General features: G+C 34.2%; 1 protein-coding gene across 1 annotated transcript in view; it reads right to left on the bottom strand.

The window, feature by feature from the left end:
* Positions 1 to 288: 288 nt before the first annotated feature.
* Gad1 (glutamate decarboxylase) overlaps positions 289 to 24,427 on the bottom strand; it is a 122,122-nt gene continuing 97,983 nt past the window's right edge. Inside the window, exons 11-14 of the mRNA XM_088242485.1 lie at positions 17,380 to 17,458; positions 3,263 to 3,412; positions 2,161 to 2,355; positions 289 to 1,035 (exon numbers count right to left, since the gene is read on the bottom strand). Coding sequence (XP_088098611.1) covers positions 862 to 1,035; positions 2,161 to 2,355; positions 3,263 to 3,412; positions 17,380 to 17,458 — 598 coding nt within the window. The 3' untranslated portion in view covers positions 289 to 861. The remainder of the gene's footprint in view (positions 1,036 to 2,160; positions 2,356 to 3,262; positions 3,413 to 17,379; positions 17,459 to 24,427) is intronic.

Here is a 24,427-nt window from a genome sequence, read left to right as displayed (position 1 = left end):
GATACTTTGAATTTTCATACACATATACGCATTTTCGTACATAAATATCGATGTTACTTTGTATCATCTCGATATGTACCGATGAAGATGGCGTTTATAATCGCGGCCTTGGGCACTAAAACATCAATGGGAACAAGGAGCTGATGAATTGGGCAAGGCTGGGAGCTGAGAAAGCCCCAGTAGGCACAAGCACAGCGTAATGCTCTAACAAATAGCACCCGGTCACTAACCATGTGAATGAACTATTAAAGGAATACTTTTCTTTCTTAAAGTTTTCTTTCGACTTAATGTAACTAAGCTCAAACCAAGTGAGGTTATCGCTAAAGCCCTTACAGGGCAGTGCATATTGAATAAACATCTGCTAGAATAACTCTCTTTTAAGATGTAGAAGCATCCTCGATGGACCATTGGACCACTGAGTGATGTGAGAGCACTCCCCCCTACCAAATAGCCTGTTGCCTTAAGTACTTGGATTTGGAGGGGGGATTTAGCAATAGATATGAGAACACTCCTCCTCCATTCAGTAGTCTGATTCTTCAAGACTTAGGCTTGGAGGGAGAAAATTTATTAATGGAGATCCGTCACAATAGATCTACACAGGTCACAGCGACATCAGGATCTTGTTTGGCATTGACTCCCATTTACAAGTATAAGAATCCAACCATAGAGCACCAAAGATGTTTGATTGGGCATTAGTTTGCCTATTATTTGGGACCCCAACGTACAAAACATATTTTAACAAAAAAATTACAAAGGTGAGCATAAATAATATCTTTTTGTTTTAAAACCGCTATTTTCTCAAATGTTATGTTTGTAATTTATGCACATTCAATATTTGAAGTTTTGTTAGGGTTTTTTGATTTACAGGTCTTGTCCCAGCCGGTCCATTTCGTTGAGGAGGAAGTCGACGTCTTTCTCGGTGACGGCTGCCGAAGATATAATGTTTCTGAAGAAGTTAGGACGACGATCGTCGGGCTGGTAGCCGACCATCATGGTACCGGACTGCATCATGCGTCCTTTCAGGATTGGACACACCTGAAAAAATATGGTATCAAATATATTTATTTATTTGTCTTAAAGTAGGTAATATTTAATAATTCTCATAACTTTTTAATGTTATATTCGGAATATAATATCCAGAACATAACATTTTTATGATCCTGATGGATATCTTTGACAGTGTCAGCATAGACTGATTAACCTGTCTCTGGTCATGCTGATAGGAAGAGCCATCAGGCAGCTGAACATAATCAGTTTGGAAATTGACACCTTTTGCACCAGTAAAACTATGTTTAAGAGGCAAAAATTCTTGCTATTGGAGAGTATTATGCTTTTATAATATCGATCCTTTGCTCAAGGGTTCCTGTGGTGTTATTCTAAATTTTCTCTACCCCATAGAGAGTAATTAATTTGAAGATTTTTATTTTTTTAATGCGACGACTCTTTGCTTCATATAATGGCCACACTGATGACTAAACGTCAAATGGTGTATAAAACTGCTTCAAAAACGGAAGTAAAACTAATACGGTTTGGTCAATTCAACCCAATAATGTGTTTCGGGTAATGCTAAAGGTCGCAATAATGTTCTAAATGAAAATCATCATGTTTGATTTCACGTGTTCATATTTTTTGACATTTAATCATCAGTGTGGCCATGTATGTAGCAAAAATTAGTCGCATGGAAAAATAAAAATCCCCAAATTAACCACTCTCTAGGGGATATTCATAACTGCACCCCTGGGGTGTTATTCTGAACCACTCTCGCGGCATGAGAAAACAGTTTTTCTCGTGTATTTTGCATGTAAATACACAAGATAATACGGCCGCGAGAGCGTTTGGAATACCAGCCCTGAGCCCTGGCCTGATATGTTTTTCAAATTAAACGCCTCTAATATTTTGTTTTAGTTTCGTTTATATTGATCTATTCCATGTATCCGAAGGGGTTTTCTGGAGCAGGATTCTCCTGCTACTTTGACATGAGTCACTTTCATGTATTTTTTTTCTTTTTTATAATATGTACGTATTGAATATATGTTGGTAATGTAAATGTTGTATTTAAAAACATGAATTGAATTGAATTAAAATAAAGGACAAAATCCAGCCTATCTACAAACATTTGGACATACTCAAAATATCGTTGAATTAATAAGTAATTTCTACCTTCCCGAGCTCCTCTTCTCGCCGCCTGTCATGGCGGACGCCGCGCAGCCTCCTCGGAACATACCAGAAGCAGACGTTCACCAGCTCCGGCTCCAGGATGAGATAGTACTTGTCCGGTTGGGCCTTGATCTTGCCGACCATGTACTCGGTCAGCTCCATCAGGCGGTCCATGTGCCGCTCGAAGCCTTGGGTGCCCTGGAAAAAAATGCATTTATGTCATGTTAAGAGCACACACAACGTTGAAGAAGCTAGGGATATATGTCAGCATGGACGTGTGTGGCGATCCATTCTATCTGCCTACCTCAAGGGGAAATAGCGTGATGGTGCAGTAGTAGATTTGGTGATTTTCAGGAAATTGTTGATGAACTGCGAAAAAATCTACTGGTCTGGGTTTTAATATTAATACCAAAAATCACTCAGATTATGTGCAACAAATCCTGTCCTGACCCTGATCAGCCTCTCTATAATAATGGACAGAGGATCGAGAAAGTTGACAGCTTTCAATACTTGGGAGTTCACATAACTGAGAATGGAAGCATGCACAAAGAGCTCGCAACCCGCCTAGGAATTGCTGGTGCAACTTTTAACATGATGCGTGTTGCCTGGAACTCTAGTCTGAAATGCCGATTATTCAACTCTTGTATAATGCCAGTACTCCAATATGGGTGTGAATCTTGGCATCTTACCAAAGCTCAGAACACCAAACTTCTGAGTTTTGAGAGTAAGTGCTTGAGGAGAATATTAGGTATACGGTGGTTCGATTTTATAACTAACATTGAAGTCCGAGAACGGATGCAGCAGCCTCCTATCGGCATTACGAGCGTTTTGGGGGTGTGGCGGTGGACAAGTGCTGCGCATGCCTCGGGAGAACTTACACCCAAGTTGCCTCTTTTTTAAACCTGTGGGCTCTCGCCGTCCTGGAAACCCGCCGATGACGATTTTTCGACCTTATTTGGCGGAAGTAAGGGGCGCTGGATTAACGTGGGAGAAGGCGAGAGTGCTGGTTGGCGATAGTGTCTCCTGGAGGCGTCTGGTGATGTCCACATGCTCCACTTAAAATATATAAAAAATATGTCATACAGTTTACAGATAAAGACAATACCTTGGCCCTCCACTGCAGCCACAGCTTGAAGATGTCATTATGACGTCCGCACTGGATGACCTTGTCTCCGGTGTCATACTGGACGTCGTACAACTTGTCCGTCATAAACAGGTACTCCGCGGACATTTGGTTGCAGTTGATTAGCAGACCCTGGAAAAAAGGAGACAGTCAGAAAAATGTGAAAAAATATGAAACGCGTAGGCAAGCCTTTTTAGTATGTAGGTGAAATAATTATGAAGTTCAGTGCTACTGGAAATTTGATATATAAATGTTTTCTTACACGCGGTAAAAATTAGAACATTTAATAGGGAAATATGACTATTTTTTTAACATTTTTAAAGTAATAAATATCCAGTAAAAAATTATTTTTTTTGTCATTATTATTTATTTATTTATTAACGGACATTGTCCATGTATACAACTTAAAGGGTTTAAATATTACAATAAAAGAATAGTTTAAAACAGCGTTTTTCAACCTTTTTCATGACACGACCCTCCTAGTATAAAAAATATTTCGCGACCCCCCCCAACCCTTTTTTCCATGTATGTTAAAAATATATAAAACTTACAAAAATTTTAGGCGTTTGCGTTATTTGCAATCTGATATAAACATATAATTAAGTATTAAGTACGTAAAACATAAAATTTTAAATTGAATACGTGGCCAATTGATAACTAATAAACAAATAAAAACATATTAGATGTATATAAATAAATAAAATATATCGTTAGGGTTAGACTCCCAGCGCCATCCGTTGGTAACACTAGGAACTAGTGCAGGTTCCGGATGTTAGCAACAGATGGCGCTGGTAGTCCGAAAGATCCACAAGTTTCGAGACGTTTCTTTACGCTTCGAGATAATTCTCGCTAGAATGCGCTGGCCTATAAATACGGCGGTCGACCGCGGCCATGGCAGTTTGATGCAAGACAGCGAATCAAGTGGAATCAGAAGCAATCCCGATAAGTGGATACGATTCAGATGTGTAAATTCGGTGTTATGTGGACTGTAAGGTGCCTTGGAGTTGGAGTAATTATAGACTGATTTGTGAGCGTAAGTCACGCGTGGTCATATCTGCTGTTTCATTGTTTGAAGAGCGCGAACCACTTGTTTAACGGTACGCATTTATTTGAGTTGTTATAATTGAAAATGGATAAATTCCTGAAAAGATCATCAGAACCATCAACGTCTAGCGGGAGTAGTGGAATAAAGGAAAAACGTCTTTATGACGACATTTATTTAAAATTTGGGTTTACTGTGATTGACAGTAAACTGCAGTGCGTCATTTGCTTTGAAATTTTGTCAATAGAAAGCATGAAGCCATCGAAGTTGGTACGCCACCTAAACACAAAACATCCTAATGAAAAAAATAAACCCGTGGAATTTTTTGAGCGAAAATTAAAAGCTCTTGAACTTCAAAAAACTGCTATAGGACAAATGTCCAATGTTATCGAGTAGCTTTTCGTGTGGCTAAAGCAGGGAAATCTCACACTATTGCCGAAAATTTTATTTTACCAGCGGCTTTAGATATAGCAGAGATTATGTTTGGCAAGCAAGAGGTCGAAAAGCTCAAAAGTATACCTCTCTCTGACAATACCATTCAACGCAGGATAAGCAATATGGCGACTGATGTTCGTGATCAAGTCATAGAAAAAATAATGAAAAGTTCTTTTGTATCCTTGCAATTTGATGAATCAACGGATATTGCGAGTTGTGCGCAATTCGTAGCTTTTGTGCGTTTTGAATCCAATGAAATGATAATGGAAGAAATACTATTTTGCAAGGCACTTCCCAAAAATACTACCGGTCAATGCTTGCATGACATGTTCCTTGAAGCTACGCAAGATATGAATATTGATTGGGCACAAAAATGCATTGCTATTTGTAGTGACGGAGCAAAAGCCATGACTGGTGCGAAGAGTGGATTTATTGCTAGACTGAAAGAACAGATGCCAAACGCTTGTTGGATGCATTGCTTTCTCCATCGCCAAGCTCTTGCAGCCAAATCCTTATCGCAAGAATACAGTCAAGTTCTTAATATTATTATTAACATTGTAAATTCTATTAAAGGAAAAGCGTTGCAGACTCGATTGTTTCGAATCATTTGTGAAGATATGGGGACACTACACCGTAATTTGCTTTACCATACAGAAGTTAGGTGGTTATCAAAAGGCAAAGTACTGACCAGAGTTATGGAACTTCGCACTGAACAATTAGTATATTTACAGCAAGCCAAGTCACATTACTCTGAATTCATTTCTGACCCGGAATTCCTTTTAAAATTGGCTTTTCTTTCTGACTTATTTGAACATTTAAATAACTTGAATAAAAGTCTTCAAAGGCGTGATGAAAATGTCATTACAGCAAAAGACAAACTCCATGGCTTTATAAAAAATAAATAATTGTGGTCATCATCTATAAATCAAAACAACTTTGATTCATTTTCGTCCACACAGTCTTTCATTGAAGAAGTCGGAAGCGAGATCAACATCAACTCATATATATCTGGTATGAAAATGGTGTTACATAATTTGAAGAAAGAATTGTGCCATTACTTCTCACTGCAAGAGATATTGGATAACACTGGGCAAAGATGGATCTTAAATCCGTTTTTAAATGCAGCTATAAACGAGGCAAATTTAGCAACTAAGCTCAAAGAGAATCTGCTGGAACTATCTGCCGATGGGATGTTACACTTGGAATTCAAGTCTGAAAATTTGGATACGTTTTGGTTAAAAAGAAAAACAGACTACCCGGAATTAACAACCGAGGCTTTGAAGTGTTTGATTCTATTTTCTACCTCGTACTTGTGCGAGTTGGCATTTTCATAAATGGCGCGAATAAAATGTAAACTAAGAAATCGCTTAAATTTGGAAAACGATTTAATACTTAATGTGGCAAAAACGGATCCACGATGGGAGAAATTAATTGAAAAAACTTAAGCGCAACCTTCACGTTAAAATGAACGAAGATAAGCAAACAAAGATGTAATCATTTTCTATTTAAACACATTTTTAATATTTATTTTCTTTGTAATAACATGTTTTGAACTAGCATTTTTCTGACTTGTATGATTGATTATAGGGAAATTTTGTTAAATATAACAATTTTAACTCTTATCGACTTTTTATTTAAGTCTCACAAATTATATGTTGTTTAAAAAAACTGAAGTTTTCTCGACCTCTCGCGACCCCCCACAGAGGCTCCGCGACCCCCCAGGGGGTCGCGACCCACAGGTTGAAAAACAATGGTTTAAAACATTTAAAAAAAGAAAATAAGTATTGACAAACATAAGGGACATCGAGACAAGATCAAGATTATAATTATATGAATACGTCACGATTCACGTTTATTTGTTCCCGACCATTCAAATTTGTCTAGAACATTATTTATTTATTTATTTAATATATATACGGCCTAAGCCAATTACAACAGTTACATGAAGAAACATAAATGCAAGAAACTGAACAAAAAGAACATAAAACTATTTGGCAAAGACAAACAAGGGCAAAACAATAATTATATACAATATATTCATAAAAACGAAAGACCTAAGACTTCGAGCTAAACCATGCCAATCCAACTTCATCCCACACTGTTTAGTCGCGAAGAGATCTACAAAACGCCGGAAGATCTATCCCAAAAAATTCCAAGTCGTGTGATGAATTGACTAATCTACACATTCTGGACATTGGGGCATAAAAACCAAAGTTGCTCTTAAAAGATTTTATAAATAGCAAATTTTGACTTCTGGTGACACGGTTGGGAACATGAAAAGAAATTGATTGCAACAGAGATGGGACATCACTTAAAGCATTAAGTATTTTGAATAAATGTAAGTATAATCACGAATCTTGGGGTCACAACTACGAAGGCTAAACATGTTGCTTTTTTCTGGCAACGTATTTTTATCTTTTTTTTTTTAGATATATGTAGGACAATATTTCTCTACAATATCCATATTATTGATTTCGATCAAATAATTAATTAATCTAAATCCATTTAATATATTTTTATCAGTATTCGTAGCATGTGATATTTCCCAATTGTGAATCTAACACTCACTCAAACACACACAAAAAAATATAAAAATCAGTCCAGCCGTTTAAGAGGAGAGCCATTGTGATAAAGAAATTTTGGGGGGCGAAGCACCCACCTGAACTTTTCGATCCACCGACCAGCTGAGCTATACACACGTACAAAAAAATTGTATATATAAAGATAACTAAAAAAAAATAAAATACATTTTTGGATCATAAATAGGAACGCCACAACGATAAAGCACGGATGATCCTGCGTCCTTTTCCAGGACAGGACCCCTTTATAAGTCAGGTTATTTTAAATTACAGGATTAAGCATCATAAAACTGCGATTCGCCCCCTAATTCAACCACTTCTTCAAATACATTTTTGCATAAGAATACTCTATTGTACGAGTGCGCCCTTATCAAACGGGGCAGAAGTGTGCGGCCTTCTCCCCTAAAAGTTATTAACGTATCATCATTGTTGTCTCCCTATCTGCACCTCTTGGTGCATAAGGCATTGTGCCGGTACTGCAATGAGGAAGTTCAGTGGCTTTTAAATATTTTTCCAACCTCTTTCACAACACGGACTATCTCTTCGTTTTGGTAACGAGAGAACCCTTTTTATACCCTGTCATCGCTCTAATTTTCTTGCCTCCTCTTTCACAGTAGTAGCCGCTCGATTGTGGAATAATTTACCCACTAATGTTAGAGACCCCTTCTTTATTTACATTTAAGTCAAGATTGAAATGTCACTATCTAAATATTTAAATTGTTCCTGTATCCTTCTTCTTTCCTTCCCATTCCCCCTGCTCTTTTCATAATGTAGTGTTAATTTATAATTTTTTTAAGTTAATCTTTGTTTGTATTTTTGTATAAAATCATAAAATTCAATATATCCATGTATTTGTAATTTTCTCAAACTGAACGGTTTGGGTAGGTAGGAAGAAATTGCCTTAAGGCAATATGCCCGCCGTTATATGTATATATTGTATATGTATATAAAGTGTTAAATAAATAAAATAATAAAACTTACCAAAAAATATTTATTTTTATTAGCGCAATGATTTTTTGAGGTTTTGTAATTTTGAAATTAATACGTATATGATATCATAATTTCCTTTTGATGAGTTCTGCTGATTGGTGAATTGACTTCGCGAATACCGGTAATCTATCACAACACCTTATCGTTGGTTAATTCGGAAGAACTAGTGACGTCGTTCAAGGTGGGAAATATTTGTTTAAATTACCCCGTTTTTTATTATTTTAAAATTATGGGTACGAACTGTTTTTATATTATTATCTGGTCACCCTGCGCTGACTGAAAATTCGAATAAAGAACCGTCCGCCATGATTGATTGGGTACGGGCCGCAGATGGCGGGAAAGCAGTTTGACAGGAGAGAATATTAGACTTTATGTTGTAGATGTATGGGATATTGCCGGAGGGAACACTGAATTAAAAACACCGCAATCTTTAGATATTAAGAAAATCAATTTTGGGCAAAATCATTGCGGGCAAAGAAAATACCAGCAGTTTTGTTTTAGAGTTTAAATTCTACATAATTATCTGTATTTCAGTTCTGAAAATCCCCTTTTTATGGAAAAATTTTGAGAGCTTAGGTCCATAGAACACGTCAAACCTTTTAAGTGATTAGAGTTATATTACTCATTATTATAGAAGTAAGAATAGTCCAGAAACCGCATACCCACATCAAACAGAAGGCGACTAAACTACTCATAAATGAGCAGGTTTACGTTTTGACCCATTAGTTTCTTTTTAGACGTCGCTCAGTACGCAACTTCTGATTTGAATTCAACTATGCCGAGTTGTGTCCTTTTAAAGTGTAGAAATACTGCTAGGATCTTAAAGAAACAGGATGCAATCACATTTTATGTGCAATTAGTAAATTAATGTGAATGTAACAAATGCATTACTTAAAAATTGAATTATATTTACATCTGTCAGATTGTCGAAGAAATCAAAATGGACATTACGTTAGTGTTGCCAGGGTAGTAAATTTTTTTACCCTACTTTGTTTATTTAATGAGAGAACTAATGAAAATTGGAGCTCGGATTAAACAACTCTGTGGTGGACATTGGATTAACATTATCTTTAAAACATCATATATTATTTAACATGATAAAAAAATATCCGTTTTATATAAAATAAAATTTGTTTTATATTTTAAGTTCAAAGTTTATTAATTCAATTACTCTTATTAAATGACCTTTTACTTATCTATTCTGTTGTGTCCATAAATGTTTCCGCGTGCACAATAAAATTTTAGAGAAATTAACAGATTGCTTTTAAAAAAAATATAACCTTACATTTGTGTTATGATTACATTTTTTCCCATCGTGCAACATTACGCGGTAACATCACGAATGCACGCAGCGAAAGTGGGGCATAGTGGGGAATTTTCAGACACAGTCTGTTGTATTCAAATATGATTCTACGCTCCTTCTGGACTATTCTTAATTCCATGGATTTGAGTTATATTAAAAAGGCACTCCTTTCAATTCTACAAAGCTATAACTCTAAAAAAATATTGGTTCTCTATTGCTAGACAGATGTTTTTATATGGAAATAAATTGACTTAACAATCTCTCAGCTCGATAAAACCTAATTAAAAGATTGTGAACATTTGCACAAACAATTTTACTGCTAAAACCAATAACTACTTCTACTACAGAGAGAACGGACCGCCACACACGTCTATCCTGATATACATTTTTAGCTTCTTCCACATTTATACGTCTTGTTTTACATGCCCTTCAATTCTGCCCTGCTTTGACGTGACCAGACTTAAGATTTTAGCTTATCTGATAATGCCACGTCTTCCTTGGTCGTCCTCGTCTCACGTTACCATTCATTTGCACCATGTATACTTGTTTTAAAATTCTTTCGTCATCCATTCGTTCTACATGGCCAAACTATCTCAGAGACCCTTTATTAATCTCATTAATTAAACCTGACTCAGATTTACATGCTCGCCTGATTTCATCGTTCGTAACCCTGTCATACATTGATTTACCACAAATTCGTCCAAGAGATCGCATTTTGACCGCGTTCACTCAGTTTTCATCCTTCCTCTGCCAGATCCTAAGTTTTACTTCCATACATAAGTGTTGGGACTAAAACTCCGTTGTGCACTGCCAGTTTAGATTCGATTGATATATTTTTATTAGCAATTATTGTGCTTAGTGCGCCGTATTCACTCTCCTTTTAACATCTTATTCTACTCTTCCATCTCTTGTAAACATGCTTCCCACATACACAAATTCTTCTACTTGTTCAAGACATTCGCTGTTTACATAAATATTGACTAAAACGTGATTATACACTGCAATATTTCATGTTCTTGGACTGACGCCTGAAGCGTAAGACTGATCCCCTTACCTTGATGTGACGGATGATCGAAGTACGTCGCTTTTAGTGTGAAAATGCAGTGCCCTATGCGCTATTAGGCCCGAATCACGGTTTAATGATGACGATTCTTTGAATTTCTCTGTAAAAAATATTTCGTCGGATGTCACGTCACAGCTGCGGCCGCCATCTTGTAAGTTTTGGCGGGAAGGGGAACCGGAGCTGCCAGTTTAATTAAATTCCAGCGGCCCGTTTAGCTGGCAACATATGTTGCAAACTTCCCCATCAATTTTCAAGGGTGCCCAGTAAAAAATAATAATATCAAACGCAGCGTATTATGTTGTAAACATGTTGAGATCGCCAAAATTTAAATATTGTTTTATAAATAATCATCTTATTTTCCAAATAACGAGCCTTTATATCAACGGGATGTATTAAGTATTAAAATATACGAGGCTATACTGACAGAATGCATTAAGTCAACAGTTTTTATATATTTCAAATATTTTTTATTATTGTTGGATGCTCGATACCTTCGACCTCGGGACTGTAAACAAGGCCTGCCCTCTCGCGATACGCGTGTTAGAAGAAAACAGGGAACGTTTGATTTTAGGTAAACTAATTGACGTTATGGTTTTGAGTGTCAATCCTGGAATTAATGAAAGGAGTAAGGACTTACGGTTTCCTCCCTTTGGCACTGGTCCAGAAAGACACCGTTATCGTTTGCACTGGTCACTTTGCACGTTTTCTTGTATGCTGGTGATTCGAAATCACTGTCACGCTCGGGGTACGGTTTTCGCTGTTGTTCGCGGTACGGTTTTTTGTTGTGTTGTCACGCGTTGCTTTCTTGACTCGCCGTCTGGGAGAAGTAGGTACATTGGGATTCAAAACAAGGACCACCGGAATCAAAGGAAGGAATGGCTTGACACTTGAATAAAAGAAAATGAATCCGAAACAATTATACATGCAAGATGTTGATTTCAAATTTTATGCTATGCCTCTAGGCAATGAAGACTACTCTTTCACAGCTTAAAAAAAAGAAATAATTCGTTGAAATAATAAAAAAGGTTTAAATGCGATTACTCGGAACTTGTTTTTTTTGCTCTACAACAGGCCAGAAGACCCAATTACAGCACAGAACACCCAGGCTTGAGAAATATCACATTAAATTTAAATCTTCCATTCGTAAGTCAAGCGTCTTGACCTTAATGACTCAATGAATTCTGTCAGTAAAGCTTTGATAAGTGGTGTTTTTTTTTTCCAATTTTAAAAATAAATTAATATTTATATAATGATAATTTTAAATTTTTCAATTTTAAAAATTTAAAATTTAAAAATTATCACTAATAGGTGGGTCTTTAGGTTTTCAGTTACTAAAAATAAAACTATTGAATACGACAAAAATATAAAATTGACCACGAGTAGCCTTTGTGATGAAAAATATTATTCTTCCACCCACTGGCTTCAAGTAATAGCGTCGCTAATAAAATAAATACCTATGCACAGATACCCCTCGATTTCTCCCCTGCATAGTTTGCCATGCACATTCCATAGAGATTAAAAAACACCGACATTTTTTCGCATCGTATAGAATTGTTTATTAAAAAAAAAATTGGCACTATTTATTTATTTATTCATTCTTGGTTACGAATTATGTGGGTTCGTATTGGTAAAGTATTGTCATAACTTCTACATCATTTTACCCACAACCACTATTCACTTCCCACCGCAATATCCTCTGATCACTCGCCACATTAAGACCTCGTGTCGTACATCGCGCGTTTATTCCGTTGAACATGTGTGCCGCATTGTAAAACTTTGTTTCCGCCAACCACCAGTGTTGACCTCCAGATCAGGGCCTGCCCTCGAGTGTGCCGCCACAAGTGTCCATTCGGATCCGACAAGTCCATCAAGAACGAGAACCAGGTTAGTGGCATGTTTTCCTAATCCATCTCATTTGCTGGGTTTGTGACCAATTGACACTGCATATCGCATATCGAGGATACTCTATTATTTTGATTAAATTTAATTACAGTCCACTCCTCTCAATAATATCGTAGAAGCCCTAGGACTTCGCCCCCCGCTATTTAGCGCCCCCGCATCCGCGTGGGAGTTCGTTTTTCCACCAATTTTACAAAAAAAGAATAATACCGTATCTCAAACTCTATTTATTTATTTTAAAGAAACAAACAGTCGACAATGATATTTATTTATTTATTAATTACATTATATATACATTTGTTTAGGACGGAGACACAGTTTATAGCGACACAATCAGGAACGACCCATATCTGCGAACTTGCTCCGACTCGCTAGAAAATCCGTGTTGAGTCGGGGCACAAAAAAACATAACATATAATAACATTAATAAAAAAATACAGTTTAAAGACAGACCAGCGAAGTTTCTAAATAAAAATCATACATATTATTAAATTGTGTTACAACAAAAGGATGTGTTTATGTGTATTTGTAAGTGTAGATGTGTGTTTATGTGTATTCGTGTGGGAGTAAGTGTTCAGGAGGGTGCATCATTAAATAGTAAGTGGGATCGTATCGCAGCCAGAAATAATAAGTCTTAATTTATTTTTAAATAAATTAAGGGGTATGTAAAATATATCAATAGATAAAAAAAAAATTATCGTTAGAACAAGAACAATAGAGGAAAGAGTGTTGTGCATAGTTAGTGCTACAGACTGGCAGATGGAATAAATACTTATTTCTTGTCACGCGAAAGGGGAAATCAAGATTAATTTTGGAGAGTAGGTTAAAAGAGTTTACTTTATTATTTAATAATTTATGTAAATAGCATAACTGGAATACGCCTCTCAGATATGGAATCCCCAGTATACCATATATATAAGTAGAATAGAAAATATTCAAAACAAATTTATAAAGTACCTTAAATACAAAACCGGTATATCTTATGTATCTACTCTCACTGCCTCCACCTTCCATGGAATCATTTCTCTACAATACCGCAGAGTGTGTGCGGACCAACTACTGCTTTACAAAATTATGACAGGAATGGTTGACTGTACAGAGCTGCTTGGTTTAATAACAATACATGTGCCAGCCAGGATTTGTAGACGGTACCACCTGTTTCACGTACCAATAAGTAAAACATCGGATGTTAAAATGCTTTTTTTCGTAGGACTTTTTCAATGTACAATACAAAATTTAAAAATATAGATTACACAAACATCACTCTGTCAGATTTAAAATTTACACTAAAAATGTATTATGTACTCGTAACTTAGTAGACATTATAATAATAAATATGTACATCTCCCCTCCCCTCCTTATCCTCTCTTCAAGCATTTTTGTCCTTATCCCGCCCAATTTACAGTAACTTAATCTTCTTAAAATAAATATTTAAAAAATCTTTGATTATTGAGTACATGAAAATAACATTTTTATATGTATGAATTGTATGTATTTATTTGATATGTAATATATTTTCTTTATAACTTTGTATACTATGTGGAAATCTGTTATTAGTTCTGAGTTTATACACTATATCTGTTTGTTTACTAAAAATATGTATGTAGAACTGTTGATTTCCCAAATAAAATAAAATAAAAATAAAAATAACTCAGATACAGTGCGTCTATTTTCGAGGGTAAAAAATTCACTTTGTTTGGCAGATTGGCTGTAAGGACAAAGCGTTTTATTGTTTTTCTATGAGGCCAAGAGCCGTGCAAAAATTAAAATTGAAAATTATATAGCACAAACACATTATATTTCAAAAAACAACTGGACAACACGCTTAAAATTACTATACAGAAATCTGTGCACTGTCTCGCAGCAGTCTCCTGCAATGGTCTCATGAAACAAATAATCGTATTGAAACAAACAAAAATTATAATTTCCCGGTTCGCACCCAGTGGTGGATAGGGCACTCATCGGCAATTGAATTGAAGCGTATCTTGATCATTTTTGCTGCACGAAAATAAGATGATAAATCTTACGCTTTATGTGCTGGTCTAGGAAAAATTGTGTACTGTGTAAAACTAGCTTTTAAACTAATATAATTGTGATTACCTACCGTATTGTATAGGACTCGTCGCACATTATTCATTCGATGTGTATCAATTAAATTTTAAAATAAAATCTTTTTTTTTTTTCAGAATACGGTTTTGAAATTTAACATACTTTAAAAAAAAATACAATTTATATCATTTCGTCATTTGAATTTTATACTTACGCACCCACACACACGCACCCTCTCCCTCATTCATTCCCACACGCACATGTATCCTCTCCCTCATTCATTCACGCATACACACATTCACATACACATGAATACAAACGTCACACAAATACAATTACTAAACTTCTTTTCTTATATTTTATGTGTCATTATATTTACAGTGGATTTTTTTAATTGGCTTTAGTATTGATAAGATTTTTCTACTTATTTTGTTTATGTAATAGGTGTAAAAATCCCAAATAAAATAAAATAAATAAATATTTCCCGTCCACTCTCATCTCAAGCGTGGTAGGTGAATGCATGAACCGCTACACCACGGAGCAAACAAATCTTCACTCGATTTCCTTTTTAGGATTTTTATCTGAGAGTAGCTATCGAGTCAAAACATTTGTCCAGGGTTCTGTTATTATTACTATAGTTAAAAAATAATAAATTACATAGCGCCATTTTTGTGAAAATCACCTCAAGTACAATAAATAAATATCCTAGCACGTCTTACAGCCGCAGAGCGCATGGACGATTGGGATTCTAGTTCCTAGTTTCCAATTGCAGCACGTCTTGCAGCTACAGAGCGCATGGACGGTAAGAAATCTAGCCCCCATTTACATTTTGTATAAATTTGACGATGAAGTTTATTTTTTGAAAAATATTAAAATAAACAAAAAAATAACTCATTTTTATTAACAAGAGTTAGATTTTAACAAGTCTTGCAGCTACTGAGCGAATGGATTGTTGAAATTCTAGACCTCATTTACAAAGTTTAAGTATTATATGGATGATAACATTTACACATTGAAGCAAGATTACCCAGCGTCTTGCAGCTACAAATCGTATGGGTGAGTGGAATTCTAGCAACTTAAAATTATATCAATAAATTTACAATACTTCCATATTCCCTTATTTAATGTATTCTCCATCCCTGTTCTAATTTGTTAATCTTAATGACTTCCGAGGGGGTGAAATGCAGTCTTTTGTCTACAAACATTTGGACAAACTCAAATATTGTAATAACACCAACTGGTCCAAGAAGAAGTTTGAAAATTGAAAAATTGTTTTCAGGCGTTGCCTAGTATGTGAAATAATTCAGTCGGATGAATCTCTTCACAACAATAAAGGTTTCAGCTCTTTAACTTCACTTAAGTCAACAAATGGAAGAATTGAAGCAATATGGATGTTCAAACATATGCAAAATGGTGAATGTTACACAGTGTGTAAAGTGGCCACTTAAACCAGCCAATGACAGGTTACAAGCCCTGTAAATGCCTGGACTTCCATATTCCCTTATTTAAGGTATTCTCCATCTCTGTTGTAATTTGTTAAAAACACAAACATTGAGCAGAGTAGATAATTTGTCAAGTGTTCATGCTAAAAAGTAAAAAATAAAAAACCAAAGGCCCGTTTCAACATTATGGGTAACAAAATAAAGAAAAATATCGAAATAGTAGCTTTCGTAGATTGTAGGTATCATAATTACTGCCTGACATGTGGCTAACAGGCTGCTCGCAGATTCCTGGAAGATGGTAGATTCACATATGTGCGGTTACCAAAAAATGGTTCGTATTGTTCCAATGACTATGTTATTAATATTTAGATTACTATTATCATGATATATTTAAAAAAAACTGTACTCCGACGCTGATATTAAATTTATTAAAAAAAATACCGTAGTCGAAACAGACTTTTGTAACTGAATTTTATACCAGTGAACACAACTTTTACCACTATTCGTGTTTGCAATATGGTCATAAGGAAAAAAAATGTATCCGACACAATCCTCCTTTATAACTTGCTAAACGCCTGTTTATCTGAGAGAGCTCATCCAACCTCTTTCACAACACGGACTATCTCTTCGTTCTAGTAACGAGAGAACCCTTTTAATACCCCGTCAACGCTCTAATTTTCTTGCCTCATCTTTCACAGCAGTATTCGCTCGATTGTAAAATAATCTACCCACTAATGTTAGAGACGCCCCTTCTTTATTTACATTTAAGTCAAGATTGTAATGTCACTATCTAAATATTTAAATTGTTCCTTTATCCTTCTTCTTTCCTTCTCATCCCCTCTCCTCTTTTCATAGTATGGTGTCCATTTTTTAAAATGTATATTTATTTTTGTTAATCTTTGCTTTTAATTTTTGTATCAAATTGTAAGATTCAATATGTTCATGTATTTATAATTCTCTCAAACTGAACGGTTTGGGTAGGTAGGAAGAAATTGCCCTAAGGCAATATGCCCGCCGTTATATGTATATATATTGTATATGTATATAAAGTGACAAATAAATAAATAAACTCACCGTGGAAGAGGCAATTAAAGCAGTAGATTTGAATTCAATTGAAATCATGGCTTATAAAATTAAAATTTTTGAAGAGTAAGTCGTTTATTGATAACAAAAAAAAAGCTTTTTAGTATGAACGAAACAAAAACCAAAGCCCCGGTCTTTAAAATAGTTTTCTTGATTCGTATAGGTACACAAAAATAAAAAAAATAAATAAATTAATTTACAATGTAAAACTTACGTCTTCCTTGAAGTGGATGGTCGAACACTGCAGCAATGTCCCCATCAGCTTATGAGGATTCCATGTTACGGAGTCAGCTCTGTAAAGAAAATATTTATTTTTTAAAATTCCCTGGATTTTGGTATGAGTGAAATCACTAAAATAAATATTTTATCCTGCCACGTTTCAGAAACAGCCGTTCTATTTTCTAGACTTAAAAATAAAGTAACACCTTAAAATACTTAAAATCTTACCAAAGCCATGATACATACTTAAGAAATCATGCAATTTGTCGGTACAATTTTTATTTTCTTATTTTTTATCTTTTTATTCATACAATCATACATATAACAAATAAATAATAAGGTATCCTTAACTTCACAAAGCTAAGAAGAGCCATGTGTTGAGTTAGGATACAAGGCCTTTGATATTGTCGACCATGATGTATTATTAAATAAGCTGTACAAGATCGATTCCTCGGATGGTATGTTAAAATTAATGCTACGGTCTATTCGCGTCAGAGTGTTTCCATACTTTCTCGGGTGTCCCGCAAGGCTCTAACCTGGGTCCTTTGTTATTCTCAATTTTCATTAATAATATTAAAAATGTAATTTTGAACTCGCGTTTTCTGTTGTTTGCGGATGACTTAAAACTATTCTTAAATGTGACAACTTCTGAAGATTTTCGTCTTCTCCAAGCGGATATATCTAATATATCTGAATAAGGAAGGCGAAACTAACGTAGGTTTAATTTTTCCAAGTGTTCGGTCATGTCTTTCACTAGGGCTCAGAAATTTTTTTCGCTACAAAATAAATGACCAGAATCTGATAAGAACATAGAATGTTAAGGATCTGGGCGTTAGATTTGTGAGCACTCTGACATTTTATGAACATATTGAGACAATCAGTGGTAATGCATTGAAAATGTTGACTCGATGACTCGAGAGTGGCTCGATGATTTGGGGGCCACATGAACTGAAGTACTCTCTTATGATACAGAAAATCCAAAAGTAGTTTCTGAGATATCTCTACATGAGAGAGTGCGGGTATTATGTTTGGCTCTACCCGACCGAGCTTCTCCAGGGTATGCTTGGCAACATACCCTGGAGAAGCTCGGTCGGGTCAACATATTAGAGACTCGAAGGAATGTGTATTTGACTACATATTTTTATCGATTGTTGTGCGACATGGTCGATACTCCTGAGATTATGATGAGCATTGGTTTATATGTTCTTTATAATTACCTAAGACAGCGTTAGCATAGATTGTTTCATATTCCGATATACAGGACCATCCTGCCGATGGTTATGCCTGTTGGAAGGGCTACCGCTATGCTGAACAACATCGCTTTGGATATTGATCTATTCCATGTATCCGAATGGGTTTTCCAAATAGCAGGAATCTCCTACTACTTTGACATGTATTTTGTTCTATTTTACAACATGTACGTCTTGAATGTATGTTTGTAATGTATATGTTATTTTATTTTGGCATCCCATTCATTCTTTGCGTAGCAAGGATAAATATATTTTTTTGGAATAAAATCCAGCTTTATTTTTTTTCCAAATCCGGTGTGAAAATGTACATTTGAAGATTACATAAAATACAACATTATCATTTTAACAAAATAATAGAGATATATCATGTTTTGAATCGTATGTGGACTAGTGTGACATCGCAACACACGAGAGTTAAAATAAAGGGCTGACTGTGCGCGTACTTTGTTACAAAATCTAGCTTATATCACCACCAAATATTATGTTATCTCTGTATGTTCAGTCGGAGCTTATTTGAATAAATTTAAGGGAGGAAAATATGGTGCCCCGATACAATTTGAATACGTATCGGTTTAATTTGTTTGTTTTGATTTTAAAAAAACAAATTATATTTTATTTGATACAAGTATTTCGGTTTCTTAGATAAAACTCACGTTCAACCAAAGCAATAATCAAAGGGCGGTTGGAAATCTAGACACGTGGAGTAGGGGAGATCTCCAATGAAAAGGTCACTTTAATACAAACTTCAATTTTATTAAAACTGTTGACTTGAGACACACACCAAACATTTTAAATTAATAAAACATTCTGTCTGCTATACATATTTAAAGTAAAATTGTTGATTAAATTATTATAAAACAATAAAAACGTATCAACAATGTTTTGAGATTGTTTAAATTTTTGTAGACATGGAATGGATTCAACCTCCTCGGGAGCTGTTAATATAAACATACTACAACAGAGATGGAGATCATTTAAGATAAGGTAATATAGAAGTCTAGGCATCTACGGGGCTTATGACCTGTCATTGGCTGGTTTAAGTGTATTTTTTAATATTTTTTATTCATTTATATATACGCCCAATGGGCATTTTCAAGGACATATTTATGCATAGAAAATTATTATAAAGGAAAGTAGAAAGACACAATGGTATATAGTAGACTTGGTGGGAGTGAATGCGGGAGAGGGGTGTTAATAATTGAATTTGATTCAGTGATCGTTTGAAAGAAGACAACTTGTTATCAAAGAAATCAAGACTGGTATGTTTGTTGGCAGACCTAAGAATTCTGGGCATAGGGGAATGAAAACCATTGTTAGTTCTATGGTTTTCGGTATGAAAGAGTATGTTTTGTCTGAGGTTTCTATTTGGGATACCTAGAGAGTAAAATCCAGTCTTTTGTCTAAAAAGATTTTTCATAATGTATATAATATATTATATAATAAAACCAACTGGTCTAAGAAGAAGGTAAAAATTAGAAAATTACTTTCAGGCGTTGCCTAGTATGTTATATAATTCGATCAGATTAATCTATTCACAACGATAAAGGTTTCAGCTCTTTAACTTTACTAAACTCAACAGATGAAAGAAGAAAGAATTGAAGAAATATGGATGTTCAAATATAGGCAAAATGGTGAATATGTTACACAGTGTGTAAAGTAGCCACTCAAACCAGCCAATAGAAGGTCATGAGCCCTGTAAATGCGTAGACTTCAATATTCCTTCTCTAAAATGTTCTCGGTCTCTTTTTTAGTATGTAATATAACAATGTTATGGCAAAATAAATTAAAAATCATATATACGCCGGTCACCTTACATGCGTGCATCTCCCATCACTGCCAATAACCTACTGAATTTCTTTCACAGTATTTCACTTTGTGGAAATCTGTTATTGGTTCCGAGTTCATGCACTATATCTGTTTGTTTACTATAAATATGTATGTGGAACTGTTGGTTTCCTAAATAAAATAAAATAATATAAAATAAAATAAAATGAAATGAAATAAAATAAAATAAAATAAAATAAAATAAAATAAAATAAAATAAAATAAAATAAAATAAAATAAAATAAAATAAAATAAAATAAAATAAAATAAAATAAAATAAAATAAAATAAAATAAAATAAAATAAAATAAAATAAAATTAAAATAAAATAAAATAAAATAAAATAAAATAAAATAAATAAATAAAACAATTGCACCGAACTCCCTTATTACAATCGTTTAAGTCACATATAAGTTATAAAAATGTAATTCAACCAATGCTACTTATATGATTTCAGTAAATAAACCTTCAAAAAAATTATAAATACATATTTCTAAAGCAATCGCTCTTTCAGTTTTTTGATTCCTCAACACTCTTGTAACGTTACGACTCGACACGCTTTAGAATGACAATAATCCGACCCCCAAATAACAGCAATTAATCATTCCGGCCTCACACAAGCCCTAGAGAGCAATATTCTTGTTTTTAATTATTTACTATTAATCACTTTTGGACACCCTGCATTTGCATACTGTAAAAAACAGGGTAGCTCAATTTTCAAAATATTTTTAAGCAAAAAATTATTTACATAATACGTATGTTTTTTATTGAAGTGTAAACATTTTTGCCAGGCAGTGAATGACTGATCCGTCACGCTTTAAAGTGAAACGCTCATTCGGCTAAACTCGGAGAAGTCACAGTTTTCCTGTCACTTTCTCGCAGATGGCTCGCAGGGCTGGTATTCCAAACGCGTTTACAGCGCGCTATAATGCGTATTTAGTACGTAAAAACGCGCTATACCGCGCTATAATTTCGTTTGGAATACCAGCCTAGAGATACCAACACAATAAAGTTACGCGTTATTCAATCATATCGGGCTTTACTGACAGAATGCATGAAGTCATTAAAACTAGTTCCGAGAAAATCGCAATTAAAGCTTTTTTTTTGAAAATGTAGTTATTAACCCTTACGGATTATTACATTCATTCTACAAAAAAAAAAAAAAAAATGTACAAAAAAAAAAAAATTAAAATTAAATAATTACAATAATTAATAATTAAATAAAATAATTTTTAAAAAAAGTAATAATTTACGAAAAAAATTTTTTTGTAAAAAATAATACATATTTTTATATGGAATCTGTTGTTTGTCAAAGTTTTGAGAATTATTAAAAATAAAATAAAATACTTAAAATCATTAAAATAGCATTATATCAACTCATTAGTTAACCCGAAAAAAAATTGATAATGATTCTTAAGATAAAAATATCTTTATTTAATTTACTTTCATATAACTTTGAATTATCTATCCTTACCTCTGTTTTGTAAAAATACATTGAACTCCTTAATAAAGATACTAATCTCGAAGATGTCGCGAAAGCGACGAAACCGGTCTCTGGATATTCCAAATTTGTGGATTAAAGTATCACTCGTCTTTTACATTTACAATTTTACATTTACATTTATTTTTGCACCACAACAGGCCTGGAGGCCCAATTACAGTGGCGAATTACATCACAGAACACCCAGGCTTGAGAAAATCACATTTTTATTTTTTGTGTTCTCACCGGGAATCGAACCCGGAACCTTTCGTGCTTGAGTCAAGCGTCTTGACCGCTACACCACGGAGGCCGCCAATCTTTTATTTATATAATAAATTACAATGAACTTCCATTAAGAATTTTCACTTACAAACTTAAATATCACAAAAGCCTGTCCTGGTCGTGGGTTGGGGTAAGTACTTAAATATGTAGCTAAAAATAAAATAACGATTTTGTTATTTTCTTTTGATTTTTTTGGTAAACCTTGATTGACGATCCCTGTTATTGACACTTGAAATCAATCTTTGCAAATGAATTACCATAATTTACACACTTTCACACCCCTGTCAGGGCGACGATCTGACATATTGTAATATGTATGGGGCACTACATTGGAACACCAAATACAGCGTACATCGATCATATGTTATATCTCGCACCTTCATACAGACATGGAAGGAAACATCAAAAATCCGAAAAATATTTGAATATAGTAAAGGCATGGCTAGATGATAATTACTTAACTCTTAATAAATCTAAAACTAACTTCATTCCATTTCAAATCAGTTCTAGAAACTATTTACAAAATGCTTTTCTTAACATCAAACTACATAATAATAATTGTCTTAAAGTGCTCATTGTAATTGCCCAATACTGGATAGGACAGACAATGTCAAATACTTAGGAGTTATTATTGATATAAATTTAAAGTGGAAACAGCAGATTGAAAATGTTACTAATAAACTTAAGAGATTAACGTATATATTCAAAACAATTCGAAATATAATTAATGTACAGGAACTTTTAAAGATTTATTTTGCATTGTGCCAATCAATTTTGGAGTACGGTATAATCGGTTGGGGTGGTGCGAGTGACACAGTTTTAAATAGTGTATTTGTTGCACAAAAGTCCATCATTAAAATAATACTCAGAGTCCCGATACAGACATCTGCTGAAGAAATATTCCATAAATCGCAACTTATGACACCAAAACAATTATACGCTAAAATAATACTCACTTATAGATTCAAAAACTACTCTTACTCAAATGAAAGACAACCGGCACAATACATCACATACAAATAATATAGTCAATAGATCCTCAACACATAGACAACTTAAACAAATACAAACAAAAACCAGTTTCGGACAAAGGGATTTTAAGTATTATTCAATTAAAATATATAACCTACTTCCGTTATCTATTAAAACAATTAGTAACGAGAAAATGTTTAAAAAGGCTATAAAAAAATGGATAGTGGAGCTAGGTAGAAGTAAAATGGATTGTCTCATTCGCCCATACAAATATTGAATTAACTGATCTACAAGTGTATAGCTTATGTTAGGTTTTTGTTATTTTCATTGTGTAATTTGTAATATAAATAATATAGATGTACATAAATACCTTGCTTTTAAAACTGTCTGAATATTTGTTGATTATCTTCGTTTTTTAAGTTAGTCTTCTTTGTTTATTCTCAAATGTAATTTAAAAAAAGTGTATTGTTAAGTGTCCTCGGCACGGGAAACCCCAGTGAGGTCACATTATTTTTATTATTAATTATAGTTTGTAAGCAAAAAATATGAATAAATAAATGAAATAAACAGATACCATGCGCGGTCCGTCCATATATTGGATGGAACAAATGCTTCCTTAAAAATTTGACTTCTAAACTGTCAGTACCTATTTAAAAAAAAAAAAAACAGTCATAGTGACAAAAGTTCACAGGAAAAAATCAGGAGGAGAATAATAGCTGCCAACCGTTGCCTTACAAAAACAATTACGGTCCAAACTATTACGAAAAAATACTAAAATAATACTGTACAAAACTCTGATTAAACTCAGAGTAATAATGCGTAACCTAGAGAGAAGCCCTATCTCTATGTTTCATAGAACACAAACGATGTTGGTTTGTTGGCTAGCAACCGATTGGTGGCTATTTTGTTTTATTTGACAACATAAACATAACGGTTCAATCGGATGCTTTTGTAGCTGTGCTTGGCTTTGTTTGTAAATAACTTGGATATTTATGCTACAATAAATAAAAATCGACTAAGGTGAATTGCAGTATGTTTGGTTACAGCAGTAGGAGCGGAGCGTCAAAGGTGTTAAAGTAGTCAGTTTTCACAGGTAATTGATTTCAAATATTTTCGCATGATTTACATTGATTTATGGCATTTATTGTCCCGATACGTGTATTATGTTGCTTAAAAACTTTCCTTATATCAACATATTTACTTCAGATATTATTTTTTCTCAATTTGGGAGATAAA

The sequence above is a fragment of the Micrasema longulum genome, unplaced genomic scaffold (assembly GCF_059751315.1).
Source record: "Micrasema longulum isolate JH-2025_06_02 unplaced genomic scaffold, ASM5975131v1 h1tg000140l, whole genome shotgun sequence".
Classification (NCBI taxonomy): domain Eukaryota; kingdom Metazoa; phylum Arthropoda; class Insecta; order Trichoptera; family Brachycentridae; genus Micrasema; species Micrasema longulum.
Note: the sequence above shows the minus strand (reverse complement) of the source record. Positions and strands in the feature narration are given on the sequence as shown.